Source organism: Episyrphus balteatus, chromosome 2 (assembly GCF_945859705.1).
Source record: "Episyrphus balteatus chromosome 2, idEpiBalt1.1, whole genome shotgun sequence".
Classification (NCBI taxonomy): Eukaryota; Metazoa; Arthropoda; class Insecta; order Diptera; family Syrphidae; genus Episyrphus; species Episyrphus balteatus.
Genome location: NC_079135.1, coordinates 29,137,583 through 29,165,566, shown reverse-complemented (window position 1 = coordinate 29,165,566; position 27,984 = coordinate 29,137,583). Strand labels below are relative to the sequence as shown.

The following is a 27,984-nucleotide window of genomic DNA, read 5'->3' as shown; positions in this document are numbered from 1 at the left end:
TTTCTTTATCTTTGACAAAGCTGTCAATAAATTATATACCTACTAACTTTTAACAAAGTAAAGAATTGTATACCTACGTACTAACTTTTAACAAAGTAAAAAAATGGCGAGTTCCTCAATTAACGAAAAAAATATTTTTTTCATCAATTTGATTGAAAGTCGGGAATGCATTTATAAAAATACATGTCCCGACTACCCTAATAAAGTGGCGATAGATATGGCATGGCGAGAGATTGCGGAAAGCACGCAATGGACAGGTGAGTTTTTTTTTGTATTCCATCTAAAGCTAATATATCAAGAATAGGAAACAATAATGAAGTTATTATACAAAAAACTTTTAACTTTGTGAAAATGTTTCATTAGGTAAGAACGTGAAATACAGAATACATAAAATAGTGCTAAAAAAAATCTTTGATAAAAGTGTGATTCACCCTTGTAAAGATAGAATTCAAAAGGAAAACAAGAACTTTTAATTTTTCATGTAAAACAGTTATGAATGTATGTAGGAATTTTATTGGAAAATAATTCGGCTTTTTTGATACATTAAAAAACTGTTGTTGTTTTTGAAACGGTTTATGGTTTGAAGTGTTATACAAAAAAAATCATGTGTGCAATTCACACGTGGTAGAAGTGAAACCTTAAAAAAAAATCATTTTTCTTGCAAAAAAAAAAAAATAGAAAAAATCTACCTATTTTTATTCTATCACCTTCAAATCCATGTTTTTTATATGACAACCTATATAAATTTTATATTATCTTATTGTCTAAGCTCAAAATATATATATCGAACAGGTCTATGAGACATCTACAAAAAGAGCTAGAATTTTTTGAACTCGATTAATTTCCATCAAAAAAAGCGAAAAAACAGGTATTTTTGTCTTCTCACGCTAGTAAATGCATTTTTTCCCTAACAACCTGTAATATTATACCATCTGAAAGCTTATATTATCTTATTGTCTTAGCTCAAAATATAAACATCGATCAGTTCTACGAGACATCTACAAAAAGAGCTAGAATTTTTTAAACTCGATGAAATTTCATCCAAAAAGCAAAAAAAAAACATTTATTTTTATGTTCTCATGCTATTAAATCAATGTTTCTGTTTAACAACCTTTTAAAAATTTTATACCATGTGGAAGCTTATTGTTTCACCTTGTATAATGATGCATAAATCTTATTTGCAAGATGTCTACAAGAGAAGTTAGAATTTTTTAAAGTCAACCATGTCGAATTTCCAGACTGAGATTACGGTACTTCCTACACTGGTAGCTGGTCATCGCCAAAAGATCTCCACAGGTGTTTTGAGGTATTTTTAAATTTTTTTCAATTTAAGATTGTGTAACTTGTAGAGCACGTAACGTTATGTGTGATATATCAAATAAAAGGTTATGTTATCAGCATGCGTATTAAAGTTAAATCAAATTTGTATGTGCACTAGATCAAAAGATATAACGTGTGTTGGAAAATAACATCTTTTTACCGTTATCTCCGAATTTTTAGTATGAAATTAATTGAAATTTTGTACAATTATAATTTATTTAATTACCTATCTACAGTACAAATTTCATTCATCTATCTATTAAAACAAAAAATTTATAACAAGTTGAAGTCGTGTCGCGTTTTCGTTTCATCTTGTTTCAAATCACTACGATACTAAAGAAGTTTTCACTTCAAAAATTACATTTGTCTAACTGATTATAAGTTTTGTATTTGGTAGTCGGGAAATATTTTAAATAAGTATTTCTGTTAAAAAAAATCGTTCTTCTTTTGACATTAATTGAAAATGTTTCATCTGACTCAAAAAATTTAAATGTACCTAATGTAACTTGTTCATTTGTAATTTTGAATGGGGAGCTCTGAAGTTATTTTGATTAGGTTATGCAGATTGCCTAAGCTTTAGCTCCCATAAACAAATTAAGACGATCTGCTTTTAAAGCTTAATCCAATTAAAACCCCTTTTATTGCACTTAAGTTACTCACAGCAAAATATAAACATTGCTTAGTATTAGGTAAAGGATTTCTAAAAATATTATTCAAAATTATTTCATGGTAGTTTTTAAATTTTTAGGGTGATTTGTAGTAGTGAGACATAATGTCGATGTTATATTCACGTTGTAGTTTTTTTATCGGTGCTATATTGAAACAATTCAGAATTTAGGGGTATCAGTTAAGGATGAACTTGATATCATTTTAGATGGAGCACTTAGAAATTTGATTTAACTTTATTTCGCATTCCAATAATTTAATAATTATAAACACATAACGATATATGCACAACAAACTGTCCAATTAATCAATTAAAAAAGTCCAAAATCGGTTGCAGACACCAATCACCAGTGAAGAACCGTAATCTTAGTTTTAATTTCGACATGGGTGGCTTTAAATAATTGTAATTTTGTTTGTAGAAGTCGTAAGTTTATGATTGAGGCATATATTATGTGTAGGTACTAATTTAATTATAAGCTTTCCGGTGATATAAAAGCTTGTTATATAAAAAAAAAAAAAATACATAAAACGTTGATGGAAGGAAAAACTGTTTTTTTTTTATTGTTTTGTAGGTATTTTTTTTTTGTTGATGAAAACTGATTGCATTCAAAAAATTCCAGTTCTTTTTGCCATACAGACATGACTGTGGTTAATATTGATTGTGGTTTTATTTTGTAATACAGATCGTTTCAAATCTGAGCAAAAAAAAAATTTCATTCGCTCACTGGAAGGAAGCAATCATTACGCAACTGAACTTTTTCTAAAATTACGATAACAATAAAAAATAGTTCTTGATAACGCTTTTTTTAATTAATTGAACCGTCTATAAAATCAAAGCAACTAAAAATAACTTTGAATGAGAATAAACGCAAGCAATTTGGGAAAAATTACCTACGAAAGTTTTCAATCAAAAACCTAACAAATTTAACTCCAATTTAAATCAAAAATTTAAGAGAAAAATTTTAACAATTTAGTAAAATGCTCAAGCCATTTTAGCAAGTTACCAACTTAACTAACTTTTTTTTTAACTTAGTATAACTTTCTAAAATGACTTAAGCATTTTATTAAATCGCTTAAAATTTGCGACACTAATTTAAAAAAAAATTGTCACTTAAAAAAAAATTAAAAACCATATGCAAACCACCCAGCCAAGTGCGAATATAATTTAAGTACCTTACCAGCTAGGCTACCCCTCAATAAATATTTATTTTACAAAACTACTTTTTAACAGCAGGGTCAATATTTAAAATAAAATATTTATCAAATCAGGTTTGTTAGAATACCGAATAAGAAAAATAGTAAAAAAAAATGCTATTGCAAATAAAAATTTCTGCATAAGAAAAAAAATCGTTACAAAATGTGTGCATTAAATATTTTTTTCGAATATTCGTCGAATTTCTTGAAATTCACCTAACATTAGCTTTTCAATTATATATTATTAAAGCTAATATAATGCCAAATATAGTCAAAATAGTAAGAACTTTTAAGAATATTTGAAAATAAAATACACGACTGGGTCACGCATATACTTGGTTTTATGATGAATATTTTTTCTTAGAATGTTAAAGCTTTTTATAATAATAAAATAATAATATTAACGAAGAAAAAATAATAAAAATTATTTTTTTTTTTTAATTTCAAGTTCAAGTGACCTCAACTCCCAAGTGTTTCGGCCACTTTGAAATTGAATAATACAATTTTAATTTAATTTTATCATTTATTTTAAAAGAAAGTAGGTATACCTATTTAAAGTTATTTTTAAAATTACGAAGACACCTTTTTGAACAGTCCTTATTTTCAAATAAAGTACCTTCCTGTATGCTATTAATTAAAACTACGTACCTATGTGTTTTCGTAAGAAACTTTGAATACTTTTTTACATTTCTTTTAAAATATATGATAAAATTAAATTATAATTTTTATTTTATGAATGCCATACAAATATGTATTTAACATTCTATGCAGCTCACGTACTTGCTCTTAGAGTAATAAGAGCAAGTACGTGAGACCTGTTATTTTGCTTGGTTTTGCTTTTTTTACCTTCAATATTATTTTGTTTTATAGAAACAAAAGATTAAAGATTGCTCTTAGGAAATAATAATAATAATAATCAATTCATAATTAAAAATCGCTACAACAATCTAAACAAGAAAAATAATTTTTAAAAACAAACCCCAAACAAACCATTCAATTGTTATTGTTGCATTTAATATCAATTCTATGTATTCATAGATATGCAATTATAAAAACAAAAAATATAAACGAATGAGTTTGCGGGTCTAGACTAAGGATCTTGTCATAAATTAAATCAAAAAGTTTTTTTTTTTATAAAAATGGCATAACTTTTTTAAATTTAATTAAAGTTCGAGTGTATTTATAACTGTCAACTGCCCGATTATCCCAATAAGGAGTCGATAGTAAAATCGTGGACAGAAATTGCACAAGAAATGCAATGGACAGGTGAGTTGAAAGATTCAAAAAAATGCTAGTATATGATTATAATTTTTCTCATCATCTTATTATAGGTATAGGTAATGTACTAACAATCCTTTTAATTTCATTCCATTATCACAAATTGCACAATTATTTTTCATACTTTTACTTGCATTTCACTTCTTCAAGACTTCAATTTGTATGAAAATTCAATATATGTAATTAATCCAAGCTCTATAGGTATGTTTGTCATGAAAGTAAACATTCCATGGCAAAAATGATTATTATTTTTTTTTTTATTTTTGATTCTCATAGAATGTATAACATTTTTATCCAATAAAAAAAAGTGCATAAATTTTCCATGTGGTGTAATGGTACAACTTTATAAGTGTTACAAAAAAAAAAACACGTGAAATATTTTGATGGATATATTTTATTATTTTTTATGGTAATATTCTGACTCTTGCTCTTTTAGTAAAAGACTATTCATAAAGAGTCCAATAACTTTTTACATGATATTTTGGTATTAATTTTATTTGATCGGGCGTACAAGAAATACCTCGAAATCATGTATCATTTTAATAAAAATGTTTCAGTACCTATACCAGGGATGGCGAACCAATGGCACGCGTGCCATTGGTGGCACGCCATAAAATATTTCCGGCACGCCACCAATTAAGTAATCCAATTGCCATTTGAGCGACATTCAACGATTTTTACCGACTTCCAAAAAGGAGGAGGTATTCAATTCGTCTGTATTTTTTTTTTTTTTTTTTTTATGTTTGTTACCTCATAACTTTGGACTGAGTGAACCAATTTTGATAATTCTTTTTGTATTGGAAAGCTGGTGGCTGCAGTGCGGTCCCATTTCGTTCACTTTTAGCCATAGGAACTATTTTAAAAACCATAAAACCCAGTTTTGATCCATGGAAGTCGGTTTTGTTTTTTTGCTAAAAATGATTATTATTAAAATTTTTCTTGAGATTTTGTAAAACTGTAAAAATCTCTTCTTCTCAGAAGAAGATACTCACGCTCTGAAGAACGGATTGAATTTACGTGAAAAACCAGACGAAGTAAAATTAACTGAACAGTTCTTTATCGGCAGGTAATTAGGTTTTCACAAACTAAAGAATTATCTTAAATGCTAGGTCTACTATTATAGACCCTGATACGACATCCTTTGATAAGCTTAACATATCTAAATTTTAATGGTTGGAAATTGACGAAATTGAAATGTAGCTGAATGAATTTGTCCGATATCGACTCGAAACGAGGAAAGAGTTGGAATCAATCGAACTAGAGAGGGCGGTGGGCAATACGACGAACAATTCCAAAAAAAATTGTCCAAATGAATAACATTAACCCTTAACCACCTACCTGCGGTCTCACAGACCGCAACGGAAAAATTGTGAATTTTGGTGCCTTGTAATTTTGTTGAAGATTTTTTTTATATTACATTTTTTATTTTTATTTAATTCTTTGATATGTTAGTTTATAAGAATGAATACGAAGAATTCGAAATTTTAGGCTCCTACTGTAACAGAGCTCAATATACAGGTTGTCCCACAGTCACCGCCCCAAACTTAAGAGGTAATTTTCTCGTTTTCGTCCCGTTTTCGAGTTACCACGGTTTTTATGATTTTTGTTCTCTTTTCCTTTATCTGGCTTTATCTTTGCCAAACTACGTTTGATTTGAAAATTTTTTTTACAACCAATCAAGAATTTATTACAGTTTTAGTTTGTCTCTAAACTTTTTTTTCTGCGGACAACCGTTTCTCCACAATTTTGCATCAAACACAATTTTCTTCGTTTTTTAAGTTGTTTTTTACACTTTCATATCATTTAAGTCAAAAAAACACGTTAATGAGTATTAATTTTTTGTGCTTTTTATTAAAGCCCAGTTTATTTTCATAAAAAAAATAAGTTTTATTTCATAAAAAAGGCTACTGAAAGTAATTAAAAAAAAATAAACAAACTGAGTGAATTAAAAAAAAAAAATAATTTTTAAATAAAAAATTAATTTAAATGAATTAAAAACTTTTTCTGAGCTATTGTGGTTAAGAAAAAAACAAATAAATAAAGATCAGAAAAAGTTTTAATTCATTTAAATAAATTTTGTATCTAAAAATAATTTTTTTTTTTAATTCACTCAGTTTGTTTATTTTTTTTAATTAATTTCAGTTGCCTTTTTAATGAAATAAAACTTATTTTTTTTTATGAAAACAAACTGGGCTTTAATAAAAAGCACAAAAAATTAATACTCATTAACGTGTTTTTTTGACTTAAATGATATGAAAGTGTAAAAAACAACTTAAAAAACGAAGAAAATTGTGTTTGATGCAAAATTGTGGAGAAACGGTTGTCCGCAGAAAAAAAAGTTTAGAGACAAACTAAAACTGTAATAAATTCTTGATTGGTTGTAAAAAAAATTTTCAAATCAAACGTAGTTTGGCAAAGATAAAGCCAGATAAAGGAAAAGAGAACAAAAATCATAAAAACCGTGGTAACTCGAAAACGGGACGAAAACGAGAAAATTACCTCTTAAGTTTTTCGACTTAAAATGACCTCAGGAATCCATGGTTTTCGTTTGGGGCGGTGACTGTGGGACACCCTGTATAAGCACAGTCAGTGCCCATATAGAGGGTAGGTGGTTAAGGGTTAAAGATTCGCTTAGAAGCAGATTGTCAGATGATTCCAACTTTTCTTTCAGTTCAGCCTGCATTTTGCTTAAAGTGACGAAACGTAGCCCTGATATAAACTACTTCGCATCGAGTTCACAACAAGAGAAGTCATACTATGTACAATATTTCCTTCACTTTTTATTTTTTGTTTTTTTTTGTTTTATTTTGCTGAGGTACATCTAAAAAATTGAAAAGTGAAAAATTTCAAATTTATTTTTTTCAAACTCAGTTTTTCCGAACGTAAAATTTGAAACAATGATGCAGAAAGCTTATTTTTTTGATTCCAAAAACAATTTTTGTAGTTTTTTTTTTTAACAAATAGCGCTATAAAGAAATAATAGTTTTGTAAATCTCCTTTGCAAAAAGTGGCCATTTAGTTATGCCTTTAATCTGAAATTTTGTTTTTTTATTAAAACGAACTACACGAATAAATCTGTTATTTTCAAATTTAAATTAATAGATGTGTTTACAAATAAAACTATGCGTAGTTTAAAATTAATTATTTTTGCTTCTAGTGGTCACAAAAAAAAAACTAGATCAAAACTGTATGGCACGCCGAAGGCACCTCAAATAAATATTTTTTTTTAAATGGCACGAGGCTCTAAAAAGGTTCGCCATCCCTGACCAAAGAAACAGAAAAACTCTTCCGAATGGAATACTAGGTGACTCAATATATCAAAATAACTCTTATATTGAGAGTTTTGAGTACTACCAACATCATATCAAAAAATGCACGATTTTGTTGCTAAGCCACCCCACTAGTGCTATATTTAAACAATTTCAATAAATTTCATATTCAGAATTTAGAGGTAAAGGTAAAAGGATGAACTTGATGGCACTTTAGTTAGAGCACTTAGAAATTTCATCTTACTTTATTTCGCGTTCCGATTATTTAATTTTTTTATAATATAACACATAATGCTGTGTTTTATTTTCCTCGTGATCCAGATCAGGGCCCTATTTCACCAACTACAAGTTACAAGCACAAATTTGTAACTTGTAGATCACAAGTACAAATTTGTACAATGGAATTCTGTTTCACAAAGTACAAATAAGTAATTCACAAATTTGTGATTATCGAATAAAAAATTACAACTAACTTTAGAAAACCACAAGTTTGTAGAATTACCGTTTCACCAAATATATTTTTTTCTTATAAACAACAAGTTTATCTCACAAACTTGTAAAGCTCGTTGTAGTCTTAGCGTTGACCGTTGAGTTACTTAACTCATAACGACAGAGGTTAAAATTGGTTTCAAATGAAAACTAAGTTGATAACGAATATGAAAAAATAGGAGTGCCATTTTTAAAACTTGAGCTCTTATTTGGCAACCCTATTTTAAACGGAAAATTGTCAAATAACTAATACTGTCATATCTTAGTAGTTTGATCAAATCAGAAAAAATTTTTGACATGACAAACAAAATTGTAAATATATATTAAGATTTTTGTATTGCTGGATTATTTTTATATTTATTATTTTATAATGACATCCATGGATTTATAGGTAAAATAAAAATATTGTAAATAGTGAGGAAAATTAATAAAATAATTTAAATAATGAATAACTACAAATATGAGAAATAAAAACAAGCCTCTTTGATCAAAAGAGAATGAATTTTTTCATAGGTTATAGCGATCAGGAAAATTTTTTCAACAGATATTTTGTGATGTTTTCATTCGATTTGAAACACAAATGCTATACCAATTTTTAAAGTACATATTTGTTTTCCATTACAAATTAAAAAAAAAACAAATATTTATTACAAATAAAAAAAAAATGCATTAAAAAAATATTGATTGCAACTGAAATAAATTGCATTTAAAAAAAATATTGCAACTGAAAAATATTTGCCTTAAAAAAAAAAATATTTATTGCTTTATTGCAAAAAAAAAAATTTTGCATTAAAAAAATTTAATTGCAGCTGAAAAATATTTGGATTGAAAAAAAAAATGTATTTCAAATTAAAATATACTAAAAACAAATTGTATCCCAAATAAAAAATTTTCTCAATAGAAAAAATAAAATCAAGGCAAAATGTGTGTGCATTAAATATATTTTCTTAATATTCGTCGAATTACTTACAAATTTGGGTATCTGACCATACCTACATTAGTTATTTCAACTACCTATACTATTGAACCTTTTCTAAGGCCAAAAAGTCAAAACTGTAAGGGATTCGACGAATATTAAAAAAAATATTTAGTACATACATTTTGCATTTATTTTTTTTAATACAGAAAATGTTTTATTTGTAATATAATTTTTTTGTAATGCAAAATATATTTATTTGCAATAAAAATATTATTTTCAATAAAAATATAATTTTCAATGCAAATATTTTTCAGTTGCCATGACATTTTTTTTAAAGCAAATTTTTTTATATGCAATAAATATTTTTTTTTTTTAATGCAAATATTTTTCAGTTGCAATAAAATTTTTTTTAATGTAATTTTTTTTTCATTATGAATTTTTTTTACTTGCAATAAATGATTTTTTTTTTTTTAATTTCAAATGCATTTTTACAACCCTGAATAATAATAACATAGCTTTTTTAAAAATAATAATAATGGCCTTCGGCGTAAGGCCATTTTAAACACTTTAATCACTCTAAATATGGTTTTTACAAACTTGTAACAAAAATGACATACGTCTTGACTCTTGTAGAAAATTTTCACAAATAAATAGAAACTTGTAACTTTTTTTTTTGGTGAAACAGAAACCCACAAGAAACTTGAAAGCTCACAAATTTGTTACTTGTAAAATACAAGTTTTGGTGAAACAGGAAATGGATTTTTTCACAAATTTAAAATTGTAGATTACAAGTACAATTTTGTGATCACAAGAAACTGGTGAAACAAAATTAATCGATTTTTTCACAAATATTGTGAAAATTACTTGTAATTACAAATTTGTAAGTTGGTGAAATAGGGCCCTGATCTGGATTACGAGGAAAATAAAAGAAAGCTAATGGACACTGATGGACGTCATTTGAACAGCAACAAACATTTTGCAAGGAATCAATATTGTCCATGTTTTTTCATCATTTTTTTTTCTAATTTAAGAGAGTGTTTCTATTTAAGGAAGGTTGTAAAAAATAATTTTTGTTTTTGAATTGGTGAAACGAAAAAAAAAATTATTGCAAATAAAATTTTCTGTATTAAAAAAAATTATTGCAACTGAAAAATATTTGCATTATTAAAAAATATTTATTGCAATCAAAGAAATTTTAATTAAATTAAATATTTTAATTGAGAATAAATATATTTTACATTAAAAAATATTTTATTGCAAACAAAAAATTTTCTCCATTTTCAATGCAAAATGTGTGCATTTCTTACAATTTTGGCTATTTGGCCATACATTAGGTTCGAATATGGTATGGTCAAATAGATAGAATTGTAAGAAATTCGACAAATATAAAAAAAAATATGATGCACACATTTTGCATTGATTTTTTTTTTCAATGCAGAAAATTTTTTATTTGAAATACAAATTATTTTCAATGCAAAATTTGCAATCAAAATTTTATTTTCAATGCAATTATTTTTCAGTTGGAATAACATTGTTTTTTAATGCAGAAGTTTTTTACTTGCAACAAATATTTTTCAGCTGCAGTAAAAAATTTTTTTTAATGTAAATTTTTTTCAGTTGCGATAAATATTTTTTTTAATGCAAATAATTTTTTTATTTGCAATAATTTTTTTTTTAATTTCAAATGCATATTTTTTCAATTGATATTTTTTCAACCCTGTATTCAAGTGAAGCAAAGTAAACAGTGTTTTTTTTGTGTGAAATAATGCAAAAAAATGCAACTAGTAGCCATTCGGTTTCTGTTTTTCGTTTTTTGTTTTTACAACATTGTTTGTTCAAAACTAAAAATGCAAAACCAAAAACCTGTTCTATTACCTGACCAAAGCGCCAATCGAGTTTTTTCTTAAGTAAAATTGTTGTTTCTCATTCAATTCTAAGTGGGCTTGAATTGGAATTCAAACAAGGTCACGAAGATAGGAATTATTGCTGTTTCTGTTCAAGTGGCGCGTAGTGTATGCAGATGCACTACAAGCTGCGAAATATTAAATTCAAAAAGTCCAAAAATACTACAGAACACCTATGAAGATCGTTTGCCAACATCAATCACCAGAACCAGTGAGAGAAGAACCGTTATATCAGTTATAATGGATGGTTGGCTTTAAAAAATTGTAATTTGTTTGTAGACGTGTCGTAGTACATTAATGATTGAGGCATACCTACAATTGAAGCATTCTCTTGTTCTATAAAAATAAAATGCACGACTGGGTCGCACGAACTTGCTCTTAGAGTTAAAGTTGCTTAAATTTTTAAGACTTTTTATATAGAAATTTGGAAAATGTAGGTACCTACTATATAGGTAAAAAAAAAAAATAAAATTAGTTTTTTAAGAAAATAAAATAAAATCTGAAATCAAATTGCCCTCCAAAACAAGTATGCAATTTTGATTGATATATTAACATGCATTTTTAGAAAAAAAAATTTCAAAATCGTTAGAGCCGTTTTTTAAAAATCTAATTTTTTACAAATAATTTTTTGGAAAAAAAGTTTTAAAATAATATTGGTACGCCATTTTGTAAAAATCACTAATCAACATCTAAAAAAAAAATTTCAAAAAAATTCAATGTCCCGTTTTCGAAAATTTGATTTTTGAAAAAATAATTTTCAACATTTTTTTAAAAATCCAAAAATTATTTTTTTTGAAATTTTGTTTTTGGTTTATATTTAAATTATATAAATGCTTCTTCACAAAAAGTTTCGTTGAAATCGAATAAGAGATAATCGGATTTGAAAAAAAACGGTTCTATGGCAGGTACCGTTAATAATGATTTTCAAAAAAAAATTTTTTATTGAAAGATAGACCTTGTCTTAAAACTAACATTTGAATTTTTTAAACAAAATCGTTGGAGCCGTTTTTGAGATATTTCAATTTTACTAAAATCGGTATATGACAAGTACCGTTATTTTTGGTCAAAAAAAAATTAATTCCAAAAACCCCTCTGGAGAGGCGCCAAATAATGCTACATACCAAGTTTGACATCAATCGGTTCATCCGTTTAAGCTGTAGCTTCGTTTACAGACAGACAGACTGACAGACTGACAGACTGACAGACGGACAGACAGACGGACTTCCGGGACCCACTTTTTTGGCATTCTCTACCATCGTAATGTCATGGAAAAATGCTATCTCAACTTTTTTTTTTTTGTACGAATGCATAACTTGATATATAGTACCTATATCGCAAGTAAAAATAGCCAAAAGGTTGATCCACATACATATATTTTTGTTTGATTATAGTACATACAGGGAAAATAGTACATTAAATCAACAAATAAAAAAAAATTGTTACACTCATGAAACTTGGCAAAAAGTTTGCTTTTGGGATAAGAACCAAGGATACAAAAAAGTCAATAAGTTGGGTAGATAGAGTTTTAAAATTATTTGAATTTCTGCTTTCATTACAAAATAAATTTCAATAGTATATGTATGTACATTAGGGTGCTCGTTATTTAGGTTTTTTTTTTCGAGAATCAAGTTCCTAAATGGGAAAACAAAATGCTCTAATTTTTCCAGATTTTTATTTTGACACTAGATGGCGCCTCAAGAGGGTTACAGTTTTTCTCATTTGAAATAGGTATGTGTTGGACTGATGAGGCCATTTTTTAAGATATAGACTTAAATCAATTTTTTTTTGATGAGGTTCTTGTCTGCATTAAACAATGTTTTCAAAAAGAGATAAATCATTTTTCTAAGACCAGGGGTTTAATCAGGATATGCATGTTTTTTTTTTTTTTTGGGTTGTATTTTATTTTTCATGCTATTTAATATGATTGTTTTAATAAAACATGGTTGCTTTAATAAACCTAAAAAACCATGCATGCCCTGACTAAACCCCTGGTCATAGAAAAATGATATACCTTTTTGAAAACGTTGTTCAATGTAGACAATAAAAATTTGATTTAAGGCCGTGTGTGAATTGCGTTAAATAGTTAAATTGTGTAAAATTTTTGACACTATTGAGGTGAACAAAATAATTTCAAAAAAAGAATTTACTGTTTAAAATTTTGTCTGCCTTTTTTCTGCCATGATAGGTACGTCTTTTTAATAAAAAAACAAAACAAAACCATCTGCAAACAAAATTTAACTCAAATTTAACCAGGTCCCGGAGCCCAATAAATGTTTAACAGCTGAAAATTTTTTATTCACCTCAATAGTGTCAAAAATTTTACACAATTTAACTATTCAACGCAATTCACACACGGCCTAAGTCTATATCTAAATAAATGGCCTCATCCTATACCTATTTCAAATGAGAAAAAACTTTAACCCGCCTGGGGTGCCATCTAGTGTCAAAATAAAAATCTGAAAAATTAGAGGAAATTAGGAAACAGTTTTTCCACTTAGGAATTTAATTCAAAAATAACGAACGCCCAAATGTATATACCTACAACTAACTACATAAACAGGATGTCCGGTAAAGAATTAACAAGCCTGAAAGTTGAAATGGCTGATAGATGGAATTATTACTGTAATAAAAAAAATTTATACCAACCAGTTTATAAAATATTAGCTTTCTTTGTTCAGTAGGTATACATTTTTGTTTTCATCATCTTACATTTTCGTGCACCACAACCACGAATGAATGAATTTAATTATTTTTTTTTTATAATTATCTACAATAATTGACTACATTATAAGCAGTAAAAAGTTTTAATAGTTGTTGCAGCTTTCTTTAAAATAATTTTGAAATTCGTTTTGTAAATGTAAAATAAAATATTTTATGAAAAACTTTAAACACCTGTGATATAAAAAATAAAATGACCTTGCTCTTAGGATTCAAGGTACAAAGTAAGACTTTTTTTTATACAAATTGGGTAAATGTATTTGACAATAAAAACAATAAAATGCACGACTTGGTCAACTTGTCTTAGAGTCCAAGTTGCTTAAATTTTTAAGACTTTTTATATAGAAATTTGGGAAATGTAGGTATATAATAACAAAACAGAAAAAAATTTCGATTTTTTTACAGTTTCTGATAGAAGATAAATATACCTTTTTAACAATGTATAAAACATACTTTAAAGTTAAAAAAAAAATCTAGTTTTGTTTAAACTTTTCGAATTAAGTAATATAAGGCCTCTAAATAACATTATAAAACGCCATCTGTAATGATTTGGGCGAGCATAGTTATCCGGTAAAGTGGCCGAACTGGCGATAGGCAGGACGGAGCATATTTGAAAAATTGAAAATTGAATAAAAAATATAAAACAATGAGTAAGAACTTTTAAAAAAATATGCCAATAAAGGATATAATGTGATTATTATTGCTAATAATATTTTGTTACATTTATCAAGTTTTAGACATTTGAAAGTGGCATTAAGTGATTGGATCATATATGAGCCACCGTGCAGAAATGTTCCCCTCCTGTTGGTCCATATATGAGCCATCGTGCAACAAGGGAACAAATTAATTTTTTTTCTTATTATCTACACCTGATTTTTTCTACGTTTTCGTGCGGAATGTTATAAATTTAATTTAAAATAGATTAAAAGGCCTTTTAATCTATTTTATTGAGACTCATACAGTTCCAGCGCGTAGTTTTTACGTATAATTAATTTAATTTACATTTTTTTTTGTTCGTTTTCTGCTCAATGTGCCAAATATGATCCAAACCGGAAAAACCAAAATTTTCCGACTTTTACTCAAAAAATTGAAAATTCCTGAAACACGTGTCTTTTAATTTAACAAAATCTACCATATACAGGGTGTCCCAAAAGTAATGGATCAAACGAAATATGCAGATAGGCCAACTTTAGGGCTCTCAGAATTTGGTAACTTGTTCATCCCAAATCCTTACGGTTTTCAATTTAATGCAGTTTTTGTGAATTACCGAAAAATCTCGACTTTGCAACAGTATTTTGCTTCCTCCGGTCATAATTGATTTTTGTTTTTTACAATTCTTTCACTAAAACATTGCCTAATAATAAGAAATAATTATTTAATCAAAATATTTTTTATTTCATACGCCATTTTGCTGCAAATTATGTAATAGTTCCATGTTTTATAAAAACTCAATTTCTTACTTTTATTTGAGAGGAACATCCCGAAAAAAAATTGTATGGTGTGATACTGGTTTATTATTTTAAAAACTTGCCGTGTTATTGCACTTTTCAAAAATGTATACAAATTTCCAAAGTTCAAATTAGAACGAAAGATATTACAATTTTAATGCAAAAAACAGGGGTTTTCAGAGCAAAATAACAAACAAAAATCGAGGCTTTTATTCAAAAAGAAATAAACAACAACATAAACAACAGTCGAGGAAATGTGTTTATTTTTCTTTGTTATTTTTCTCTGAAAAGGCTTGTTTTGTTGCATTAAAATTGTAATATCTTTTGTTCTAACTTCAAGTTTGGAAACTTTTATACATTTTTGAAAAGTGCAATAACACGGCAAGTTTTTAAAATAATTAACCTGTGGCACACCATACAAATTTTTTGCAGTGTGTTGCTCTGAAAAAAAATTAAGTAATTGAGTTTTTATAAAACATGGAACTGTTAATTAATTTGCAGCAAAATGGCGTATGAAATAAGAAATATTTTGATTAAATAATTATTTATTCTTATTAGCCAATGTTTTAGTGAAAGAATTGTAAAAAACAAAAATCAATTATGACCGGAGGAAGCAAAATACTGTTGCAAAGTCGAGATTTTTCGATAATTCACAAAAACTGCATTAAATTGAAAACCGTAAGGATTTGGGATGAACAAGTTACTAAATTCTGAGAGCCCTAAAGTTGGCCTATCAGCATATTTCGTTTGATCCATTACTTTTGGGACACCCTGTATATTTTTTTCACGAAAAAAAAAAATCATGCGGTAAGGGGTTAAGAGGGGGGTCTATCTCCCCCCGTTTAGGTGGGAGGGGCATTTTTCTAAAAAAAAATTATTAAAAAACAACGGCAACACTTACAGTAATAAATAATACAGACAGACAGACTGACAGACTGACAGACTGACAGACTGACAGACTGACAGACTGACAGACTGACAGACTGACAGACTGACAGACTGACAGACTGACAGACTGACAGACTGACAGACTGACAGACTGACAGACTGACAGACTGACAGACTGACAGACTGACAGACTGACAGACTGACAGACTGACAGACTGACAGACTGACAGACTGACAGACTGACAGACTGACAGACTGACAGACTGACAGACTGACAGACTGACAGACTGACAGACTGACAGACTGACAGACTGACAGACTGACAGACTGACAGACTGACAGACTGACAGACTGACAGACTGACAGACTGACAGACTGACAGACTGACAGACTGACAGACTGACAGACTGACAGACTGACAGACTGACAGACTGACAGACTGACAGACTGACAGACTGACAGACTGACAGACTGACAGACTGACAGACTGACAGACTGACAGACTGACAGACTGACAGACTGACAGACTGACAGACTGACAGACTGACAGACTGACAGACTGACAGACTGACAGACTGACAGACTGACAGACTGACAGACTGACAGACTGACAGACTGACAGACTGACAGACTGACAGACTGACAGACTGACAGACTGACAGACTGACAGACTGACAGACTGACAGACTGACAGACTGACAGACTGACAGACTGACAGACTGACAGACTGACAGACTCACTGACTCACAGACTGACTAATTTGTTCAAAAAATATTCGTTTGTTTTAATATATTAAAAGCCAATTATTCAATGGTCAGATAAACCTCAGTTAGAGCTTTTTCCTAGGAATAAAAGTTTATTTTATATTGACATTTATTCTTCTTTTTTTTACGGTGCGTAAAAATGTGTACAAATAAATAATTAAAAACATTTTTCATTACAGTGTCGGACTGCATGGAGAAGTGGAGGAATTTGCGACATAGTTTCGTGCGAAGCCTCCGCAATCCGAACAAGCAATATTATTTGCACAACCAAATGCAATTTTTAATGCCATACATAAAAAAAAATGCAAATACGTCAATTGACGTAGAGTCGACGACAGTGGATAAACGATGCCCGAGTAGTTCCTTCACTGAGAACGAAAGGGCTATGTGCTCAACAGAGAAGGAAATATGTCTGAGAATAAATATTGAGCCGCCGCTACCTCAATCTTCTGGCAAAAACAAAGCGGAACAACTGCTTTTAAAATTTTTGCCACTAATGGAGAGGGTAATGGACAAGCATTATCCAGAGGTGGAACATAAAATAACTGGTGTCTTTGAAGAAGTCCTCCAAAGAAAGGAATATGATAATAAAAAAAAATAAAAATAATCATACATATGTTCTTTGTTTTTTTTTTGTTAATATATTTTGGTTAGAAATGAAATTTGATGTCACAAACCTCCACATTTGGGAATAGAAACTAAATCAACATGTCGGAAACATGGACAGGACATGTCCCGGACACGTCCCGGACATGTCCCGGACATATCCCGGACATGTCCCGGACACGTCCCGGACATGTCCCGGACATGTCCCGGACATGTCCCGGACATGTCCCGGACACGTCCCGGACATGTCCCGGACATGTCCCGGACATGTCCCGGACACGCCCCGGAACCGTCCCGTCGTTTTGAAATTTTTGCTATTATAGTCTAAGATCCGGCCATAGGACGACCTACCCTCATCGTTATACCAGTTGAGAGTTATTTTTGAAGAATTACAGATTTTTACAATTCAATTCACTGTTTCGGTGTTATTCTTCAAAAATACACAGGAACCAAAAACTAAGTCAAATCAAAAATTTGGCAGATACGTGTCAAGTTATTTTATTTATGCCCTCTAATAACATAAACATTATTTCAAATACCTTTCGTGCTGATTTTTGGTGAATAATTTCTCAAACATCGAATTTCACGGTTTTGACTTTTAAACGTCCATATCACGAGTAGCAGATTTTTTACATTTTTGGTTTGTATGTGTGACTTATATAATTTAACAATATCTATCGATTCCAGTATCAATCTTTTTTCTACCACTCTTTGTTAAGGATATAGCTTTTTGACCCTTTTTTAAATTTACCTCAGTTTCCCCTTCTAAAATGTCAAATTTCTAAAAATCCTGAAAATTAAAATTTTTAAATTAAATTTCCTATGACATTATATTTTTTTTATAACTCTTAGGCTTGCCATATAAGGAGGGTCGCATTTTCAAAAATTTGCAAAAATAAACTTTAAGGCCTGGCAACCCTATGCCTTGACAGGATATCGCTAGGCAACCCATGTGCAAACTGTTTCTTTAGACACTACCCTTCGGAAAATATAGCTATCAACTGGTATAATGAGGTGGATAGGTCGTCCCATGACGGGATTTTTCCCTTTAATATGTTGAAATATGAAAATAAGCACCTTTTCAAAAAATCCCCTCACAAAAACGGTAAGTTAAATTAAAAATTTGACAGACACGTGTCAAGTTATTTTATTTTTCCTAACTTATCACATAAAAATTATTTAAAAAATCTTTCATTCTGATTTTTGGTGAATTATTTCTCAAATATCGAATTGGAGTATCATGACTTTAAAAAGACTATATCTCGAGTTGTAGATTTTTTACATTTTTTTGTTCTATGTGTGGCTTTTATATTTTTATAATATCTATCGAATCCAATTTCAATTTTATTTCTATCACGTTTTGTTTAGAAAATAAATTTTTGCCCTTTTTCTAAATTTACCTTTGTTTACCCTACTCAAACTTCAAATTTTAAAAAATCCTGAAAATCAAAATTTTTAAATTAAATTTCCTATGACATTATATTTTTTTTATAACTCTTAGGCTTGCCATATAAGCAGGGTCGCATTTTCAAAAATTTGCAAAAATGAACTTTAAGGCCTGGCAACCCTATGCCTTGACAGGATATCGCTTGGCAACCCATGTGCAATTTATTTCCTTAGACACTAGCTTTCAGAAAATATAACTCTCAACTGGTATAACGATGAGGGTAGGTCGTCCTATGGCGGGATCTCCTACTATTAGCGGAGAGGGTAATGGAGAACGATTATCCAGAGGTGGAAGATAAAATTACTGGTTTCGACATGTCCCAAACATGTCCCGGACACTTCCCGGACATGTCCCGGACACATCCCGGACATGTCCCGGACATGTCCCGGACACGTCCCGGACATGTCCCGGACATGTCCCGGACATAACCCGGACACGTCCCGGACATGTCCCAAACATGTCCCGGAAACGTCCCGGACATGTCCCGGACACGTCCCGGACATGTCCCGGACACGTCCCGGACATGTCCCGGACACGTCCCGGACATGTCCCGGACACGTCCCGGACATGTCCCGGACACGTCCCGGACATGTCCCGGACACGTCCCGGACATGTCCCGGACACGTCCCGGACATGTCCCGGACATGTCCCGGACATGTCCCGGACATAACCCGGACACGTCCCGGACACGTCCCGGACACGTCCCGGACATGTCCCGGACATGTCCCGGACACGTCCCGGACACGTCCCGGACATGTCCCGGACATAACCCGGACACGTCCCGGACATGTCCCGGACACGTCCCGGACATGTCCTGGACACGTCCCGGACATGTCCTGGACACGTCCAAAACATGTCCCGGACACGTCCCGGACATGTCCCGGACACGTCCCAGACATGTCCCGGACACGTCCCGGACACGTCCCGGACATGTCCCGGACACGTCCCGGACATGTCCCGGACACGTTCCGGACATGTCCCGGACACGTCCCGGACATGTCCCGGACATGTCCCGGACACGTCCCGGACATGTCCCGGACATGTCCCGGACACGTCCCGGACATGTCCCGGACATGTCCCGGACATGTCCCGGACACGTCCCAGACATGTCCCGGACACGTTCCGGACATGTCCCGGACACGTCCCGGACATGTCCCGGACATGTCCCGGACATGTCCCGGACACGTCCCGGACATGTCCCGGACACGTCCCGGACACGTCCCGGACATGTCCCGGACATGTCCCGGACATGTCCCGGACATAACCCGGACACGTTCCGGACATGTCCCGGACACGTCCCGGACACGTCCCGGACATGTCCCGGACACGTCCCGGACATGTCCCGGACACGTCCCGGACATGTCCCGGACACGTCCAAAACATGTCCCGGACATGTCCCGGACATGTCCCGGACACGTCCCGGACACGTCCCGGACGTGTCCGGGACATGTTTTGGACGTGTCCGGGACATGTCCGGGACGTGTCCGGGACATGTCTGGGACGTGTCCGGGACATGTCCGGGACATGTCCGGGACATGTCCGGGACGTGTCCGGGACGTGTCCGGGACATGTCCGGGACGTGTCCGGGACGTGTCCGGGACATGTCTGGGACGTGTCCGGGACATGTCCGGGACGTGTCCGGGACATGTTTTGGACGTGTCCAGGACATGTCCGGGACGTGTCCGGGACATGTCCGGGACGTGTCCGGGACATGTCCGGGACATGTCCGGGACGTGTCCGGGTTATGTCCGGGACATGTCCGGGACGTGTCCGGGACGTGTCCGGGACAGGTCCGGGACATGTCCGGGACGTGTCCGGGACGTGTCCGGGACGTGTCCGGGTTATGTCCGGGACATGTCCGGGACATGTCCGGGACATGTCCGGGACGTGTCCGGGACATGTCCGGGACGTGTCCGGGACATGTCCGGGACGTGTCCGGGACATGTCCGGGACGTGTCCGGGACATGTCCGGGACGTGTCCGGGACATGTCCGGGACGTGTCCGGGACATGTCCGGGACGTTTCCGGGACAGGTTTGGGACATGTCCGGGACGTGTCCGGGTTATGTCCGGGACATGTCCGGGACATGTCCGGGACGTGTCCGGGACGTGTCCGGGACATGTCTGGGACGTGTCCGGGACATGTCCGGGACATGTTTTGGACGTGTCCAGGACATGTCCGGGACGTGTCCAGGACATGTCCGGGACGTGTCCGGGACATGTCCGGGACGTGTCCGGGACATGTCCGGGACATGTCCGGGACGTGTCCGGGTTATGTCCGGGACATGTCCGGGACATGTCCGGGACATGTCCGGGACGTGTCCGGGACGTGTCCGGGACATGTCCGGGACATGTCCGGGACGTGTCCGGGACATGTCCGGGACGTGTCCGGGACGTGTCCGGGACATGTCCGGGACATGTCCGGGACGTGTCCGGGACATGTCTGGGACGTGTCCGGGACATGTCCGGGACATGTCCGGGACGTGTCCGGGACGTGTCCGGGACATGTCCGGGACATGTCCGGGACATGTCCGGGACGTGTCCGGGACATGTCCGGGACATGTCCGGGACGTGTCCGGGACATGTCCGGAACGTGTCCGGGACATGTCCGGGACGTGTCCGGGACATGTCCGGGACGTGTCCGGGACATGTCCGGGACGTGTCCGGGACGTGTCCGGGACATGTCTGGGACGTGTCCGGGACATGTCCGGGACGTGTCCGGGACATGTTTTGGACGTGTCCGGGACATGTCCGGGACGTGTCCGGGACATGTCTGGGACGTGTCCGGGACATGTCCGGGACATGTCCGGGACATGTCCGGGACGTGTCCGGGACATGTCCGGGACATGTCCGGGACGTGTCCGGGACATGTCCGGGACATGTCCGGGACGTGTCCGGGACATGTCCGGAACGTGTCCGGGACATGTCCGGGACGTGTCCGGGACATGTCCGGGACGTGTCCGGGACGTGTCCGGGACATGTCTGGGACGTGTCCGGGACATGTCCGGGACGTGTCCGGGACATGTTTTGGACGTGTCCAGGACATGTCCGGGACGTGTCCAGGACATGTCCGGGACGTGTCCGGGACATGTCCGGGACGTGTCCGGGACATGTCCGGGACATGTCCGGGACGTGTCCGGGTTATGTCCGGGACATGTCCGGGACGTGTCCGGGACGTGTCCGGGACATGTCCGGGACATGTCCGGGACGTGTCCGGGACGTGTCCGGGACGTGTCCGGGTTATGTCCGGGACATGTCCGGGACATGTCCGGGACATGTCCGGGACGTGTCCGGGACATGTCCGGGACGTGTCCGGGACATGTCCGGGACGTGTCCGGGACATGTCCGGGACGTGTCCGGGACATGTCCGGGACGTGTCCGGGACATGTCCGGGACGTTTCCGGGACATGTTTGGGACATGTCCGGGACGTGTCCGGGTTATGTCCGGGACATGTCCGGGACATGTCCGGGACGTGTCCGGGACATGTCCGGGACATGTCCGGGATGTGTCCGGGACATGTCCGGGAAGTGTCCGGGACATGTTTGGGACATGTCGAAACCAGTAATTTTATCTTCCACCTCTGGATAATCGTTCTCCATTACCCTCTCCGCTAATAGTAGGAGATCCCGCCATAGGACGACCTACCCTCATCGTTATACCAGTTGAGAGTTATATTTTCTGAAAGCTAGTGTCTAAGGAAATAAATTGCACATGGGTTGCCAAGCGATATCCTGTCAAGGCATAGGGTTGCCAGGCCTTAAAGTTCATTTTTGCAAATTTTTGAAAATGCGACCCTGCTTATATGGCAAGCCTAAGAGTTATAAAAAAAATATAATGTCATAGGAAATTTAATTTAAAAATTTTGATTTTCAGGATTTTTTAAAATTTGAAGTTTGAGTAGGGTAAACAAAGGTAAATTTAGAAAAAGGGCAAAAATTTATTTTCTAAACAAAACGTGATAGAAATAAAATTGAAATTGGATTCGATAGATATTATAAAAATATAAAAGCCACACATAGAACAAAAAAATGTAAAAAATCTACAACTCGAGATATAGTCTTTTTAAAGTCATGATACTCCAATTCGATATTTGAGAAATAATTCACCAAAAATCAGAATGAAAGATTTTTTAAATAATTTTTATGTGATAAGTTAGGAAAAATAAAATAACTTGACACGTGTCTGTCAAATTTTTAATTTAACTTACCGTTTTTGTGAGGGGATTTTTTGAAAAGGTGCTTATTTTCATATTTCAACATATTAAAGGGAAAAATCCCGTCATGGGACGACCTATCCACCTCATTATACCAGTTGATAGCTATATTTTCCGAAGGGTAGTGTCTAAAGAAACAGTTTGCACATGGGTTGCCTAGCGATATCCTGTCAAGGCATAGGGTTGCCAGGCCTTAAAGTTTATTTTTGCAAATTTTTGAAAATGCGACCCTCCTTATATGGCAAGCCTAAGAGTTATAAAAAAAATATAATGTCATAGGAAATTTAATTTAAAAATTTTAATTTTCAGGATTTTTAGAAATTTGACATTTTAGAAGGGGAAACTGAGGTAAATTTAAAAAAGGGTCAAAAAGCTATATCCTTAACAAAGAGTGGTAGAAAAAAGATTGATACTGGAATCGATAGATATTGTTAAATTATATAAGTCACACATACAAACCAAAAATGTAAAAAATCTGCTACTCGTGATATGGACGTTTAAAAGTCAAAACCGTGAAATTCGATGTTTGAGAAATTATTCACCAAAAATCAGCACGAAAGGTATTTGAAATAATGTTTATGTTATTAGAGGGCATAAATAAAATAACTTGACACGTATCTGCCAAATTTTTGATTTGACTTAGTTTTTGGTTCCTGTGTATTTTTGAAGAATAACACCGAAACAGTGAATTGAATTGTAAAAATCTGTAATTCTTCAAAAATAACTCTCAACTGGTATAACGATGAGGGTAGGTCGTCCTATGGCCGGATCTTAGACTATAATAGCAAAAATTTCAAAACGACGGGACGGTTCCGGGACGTGTCCGGGACATGTCCGGGACATGTCCGGGACATGTCCGGGACGTGTCCGGGACATGTCCGGGACATGTCCGGGACATGTCCGGGACATGTCCGAGACATGTCCGGGACATGTCCGAGACATGTCCGGGACATGTCCGGGACATGTCCGGGACATGTCTGGGACGTGTCCGGGACATGTCCGGGACATGTCAGGGACGTGTCCGGAACATGTCCGGGACATGTCCGGGACATGGCTGGGACGTGTCCGGGACATGTCCGGGACATGTCTTAGATATGTCCGGGACATGTCCGGGACGTGTCCGGGACATGTCCGGGACATGTCCGGGACGTGTCCGGGACATGTCTGGGACGTGTCCGGGACATTTCCGGGACATGTCTGGGACGTGTCCGGGACATGTCCGGGACATGTCCGAGACATGTCCGGGACGTGTCCGGGATATGTCCGGGACGTGTCCGGGATATGTCCGGGACATGTCCGGGATATGTCCGGGACATGTCCGGGACGTGTCCGGGACGTGTCCGGGACGTGTCCGGGACATGTCCGGGACGTGTCCGGGATATGTCCGGGACATGTCCGGGACGTGTCCGGGACATGTCTGGGACGTGTCCGGGACGTGTCCGGGACATGTCCGGGACGTGTCCGGGACGTGTCCGGGACATGTCCGGGACGTGTCCGGGATATGTCCGGGACATGTCCGGGACGTGTCCGGGACATGTCTGGGACGTGTCCGGGACGTGTCCGGGACGTGTCCGGGACATGTCCGGGACGTGTCCGGGACATGTCTGGGACGTGTCCGGGACATGTCTGGGACGTGTCCGGGACGTGTCCGGGATATGTTTCAGACATGTTGATTTAGTTTCTATTCCCAAATGTGGAGGTTTGTGACATCATCAAATTTCATACCCAACCAAAATATATTAACAAAAAAAAAAAACAAAGAACATAATATTATTTTTATTTTTTTTATTTTTATATTCCTTTCTTTAGAGGACTTCTTCAAGGAAACCAGTAATTTTATATTCCACCTCTGGATAATCCTTCTCCATTACCCTTTATGTCCCGGACACGTCCCGGACACGTCCCGGACACGTCCCGGACACGTCCCGGACATGTCCCGGACACGTCCCGGACACGTCCCGGACATGTCCCGGACACGTCCCGTCGTTTTGAAATTTTTGCTACTAGCGGAGAGGGTAATGGAGAAGGATTGTCCAGGGGTGGAAGATAAAATTACTGGTTTCTTTGAAGAAGTCCTCCAAAGAAAGGAATATAAAAATAAAAAAAAATAAAAATAATCTTATGTTCTTTGTTTTTTTTTTTTTTGTTAATATATTTTGGTTGGGTATGAAATTTGATGATGTCACAAACCTCCAAATTTGGGAATTTAAACTAAATCAACGCAAAAAATCAGTTTTACTAATTTTTTGTCTATTTCTCATGATTTTTTTATTTGTGAATTAAGCATGTATTTTGTAAAAAAATCGGAATTTTCGGGATTTGACCTCTCCTTAACACCAACTTTTGCGACCGTCACAACTTTATTTAGATCCTCTATGACTCCTGTGACTGACCTATTTTGCCAATTTCTTATAAAAAAGATTTTTTTAAACTAGAAATAAAAACGTTTACATACCTAAATAAAATTGTAATTTTTCAAAAACTCTTACTTTCAAAAAACTCCACCAACAATTAGAAATTTAATCAAAAGCATTAGATCTTCCTCCTACGCAACAAATTTTTGTCTCGTCAAAAAAGAAAAATTAAGATTAATCCATGTATGTAAATTAAGATTATGTTTGTGTCATAAGAATTACACTTATAATCGGAACGTCAAAAAAATAAAAGAACAACAAATATGATTGAACACAGAAGACAAAGAAACAAATAAAACGAAAAAAAAAGACACAAAGTAATCCCCTCATGAATTGTTCTTCCTTGTGCTTCTGGTTCTGTTTCTGGCTTTAGCTCCCACACACAAAACATGATGATGGTATTTCTGGCAATTTGACGATGGAATTATGCGAGCCACATTTGTCACACATGTCCATGTCCGTCCGTAGCGTATATTCTTCTGAGCTCTCTGAACTGTGAAAGCCCACAAGAAGACATGAAAATAAATGTCGCATTCTGGTTCAAATATCTTCTTAGTTTCATATAATGTAGGTATTCAGAGCCAGACAGAGAGAGAGCCTCCGCTCCTTCAAATGAAAACACATGACATGTATTTGTCATTTGCATGGACTATTAGGACGGGCATTACAAGCTTCCTGGAAGAATATTGTCTTTTTCTTTGGTATTTTTTTTCATTTTTTATATTTTTGTTGAATATAAGTCCATTGGTTATGTTAATGAAAACGATTATGATATGCATTTTTATTGTTCTGCTAAAGTTGTAGAGGACAAATGTCAAAAGTTTTGTTGTAAAAGTAAATATAATTTGTCTGATGGTCTTTAAAGCCAACATTAAGGTAACATAGAACTTTATCTCAAATTTTAAGATTAGAATTAAAAAAAATAACAACGGTATATTAATGAAAACGAGTAAAATGAAAAAGTGAATTGCGTAAATGTGACCAACGGATTTTTATTTGGGATCTATTCACCAAATTTCCATACAAATTTTGACAGTTTATTTACCACATTCACCATTTTTTCACGTTTAAAACGTTTTCCCGTCTTCATGAATAGTCCCTAACATTTTTTTAAATTTACTTAAAAATCCCAATCATAGTCATATAATACCCTACAGATTATTATTTTGCTAACACTATTGATCAAGTTGCGCAAGTAAGTTTATCCGATAAGATAAAGCACATTTTGCACAACAAGATTATTTTTTTTTTTGCTTCTTGTCATTTTAGTTGGCCATGAAGGAGATCAAAACATTGGCCGGTGCTTTTCTACGTTTTATAACTTTTTTTTTATCATTTAAGACTTTCAGTAGGTATCAGAAGGAAAAAAATTAAAGAAATCAGCTTGACATAAAATGTAGGTAGGCATAGCTCTGCTTTACTGTAAAAACAAAGATGATTTAAATTTTATTTAAGAAAGCAAATAAATTTTAACAAAAAAAATTATTTTACAAATTTGTAAAAGTTAAAAAATTTTAGTTAAAGTAAAGTAGGTAAGTATTTTTTACAAAATAATCCGGGAAAACTGTCAAAAAGGAAGGAACTTGTGGAAGAATTTTGAACAGTGTTGCCAGAATATTTTCGAGGCAAGGAGCCGATTTTGCAAAATCTTGGAGCCAAATAAAGCTGCTTTCAAAAATGGTTCAAAAAATGCCAAACATTTTTGTGGCAAGAGATTTAAAATTTGTTTTTTTTTTTTATTTTCAAATAACTTTTGCTTATCAAACAAGTATAATTTTTTTTTTATTTTGTGATATTTTCTGGTTTTCATTCTCATTTACGGGCGTAAAATTAAATTTTAAATGAAAATCAAATGAAAAATGTGTGTAAATTGGTTGTCTGTTCACATTTTTAGTGGATTTTTGCAATAAAATGATTCAAAAAAAAAATATTTGGATTAATTAATTGTTTCCAATTAGGTATAAGACAATGTTTAAGCGAAATAAATGTAAAAAACAAAAATCCATTATGAGCGGAGGAAGCAAAATACTGTTGCAAAGTAGAGATTTTTCGAAATTTTCAAAACCGTAAGGATTTGAGATGAAAAAATTACCAAATGCTGAGAGCCCTTAAGTTGGCCTATCAGCATATTTTATTTGAGCCATTACTTTTGGGACACGATGTAGGTATGTATAATTAATTATTTGCTTTTCAAATTTCATTCGAAGAAAAAATTGCCTTTTCTAGGCTTCACAATTAGCAAGACTTATCAAAAGAAGGAGTTACTCGATTGATTTGGAGGAAATTTTTAAAAATGCATTTTTTTCGAGAATCTGAAAAAAAAATTGAAATTTGTTTGCCTAAATACATAGGCCTGTTCACTGTGAACTCCATATCTGTAAACTAAAACTTTTTTCGAGACTTCGTTCGGCAAATTTCTGCCTTCGAAACTTGGATGCTAATAACTCA

General features: G+C 34.6%; 2 protein-coding genes across 5 annotated transcripts in view; one reads left to right on the top strand and one right to left on the bottom strand.

The window, feature by feature from the left end:
- Nucleotides 1–27,984, bottom strand: part of LOC129910239 (uncharacterized protein DDB_G0271670-like) — a 227,236-nt gene that overhangs the window by 149,928 nt on the left and 49,324 nt on the right. The window lies entirely within an intron of this gene.
- LOC129910242 (uncharacterized) lies at nucleotides 2–17,458 on the top strand. The gene is made up of 2 exons (XM_055987540.1): nucleotides 2–257; nucleotides 17,037–17,458. The coding sequence occupies exons 1-2, from the start codon at nucleotides 104–106 to the stop codon at nucleotides 17,456–17,458; spliced, it is 576 nt and encodes a 191-aa protein (XP_055843515.1). The 5' UTR covers nucleotides 2–103.

Excerpts from the sequence above, each read along its gene's own strand:
- LOC129910242 (XM_055987540.1), top strand. The coding sequence starts at position 104 with ATGGCGAGTTCCTCAATTAACGAAAAAAATATTTTTTTCATCAATTTG. Across the intron at positions 258-17,036 it reads GGAAAGCACGCAATGGACAG|TGTCGGACTGCATGGAGAAG; the intron begins GTGAGTTTTTTT and ends TTTTCATTACAG.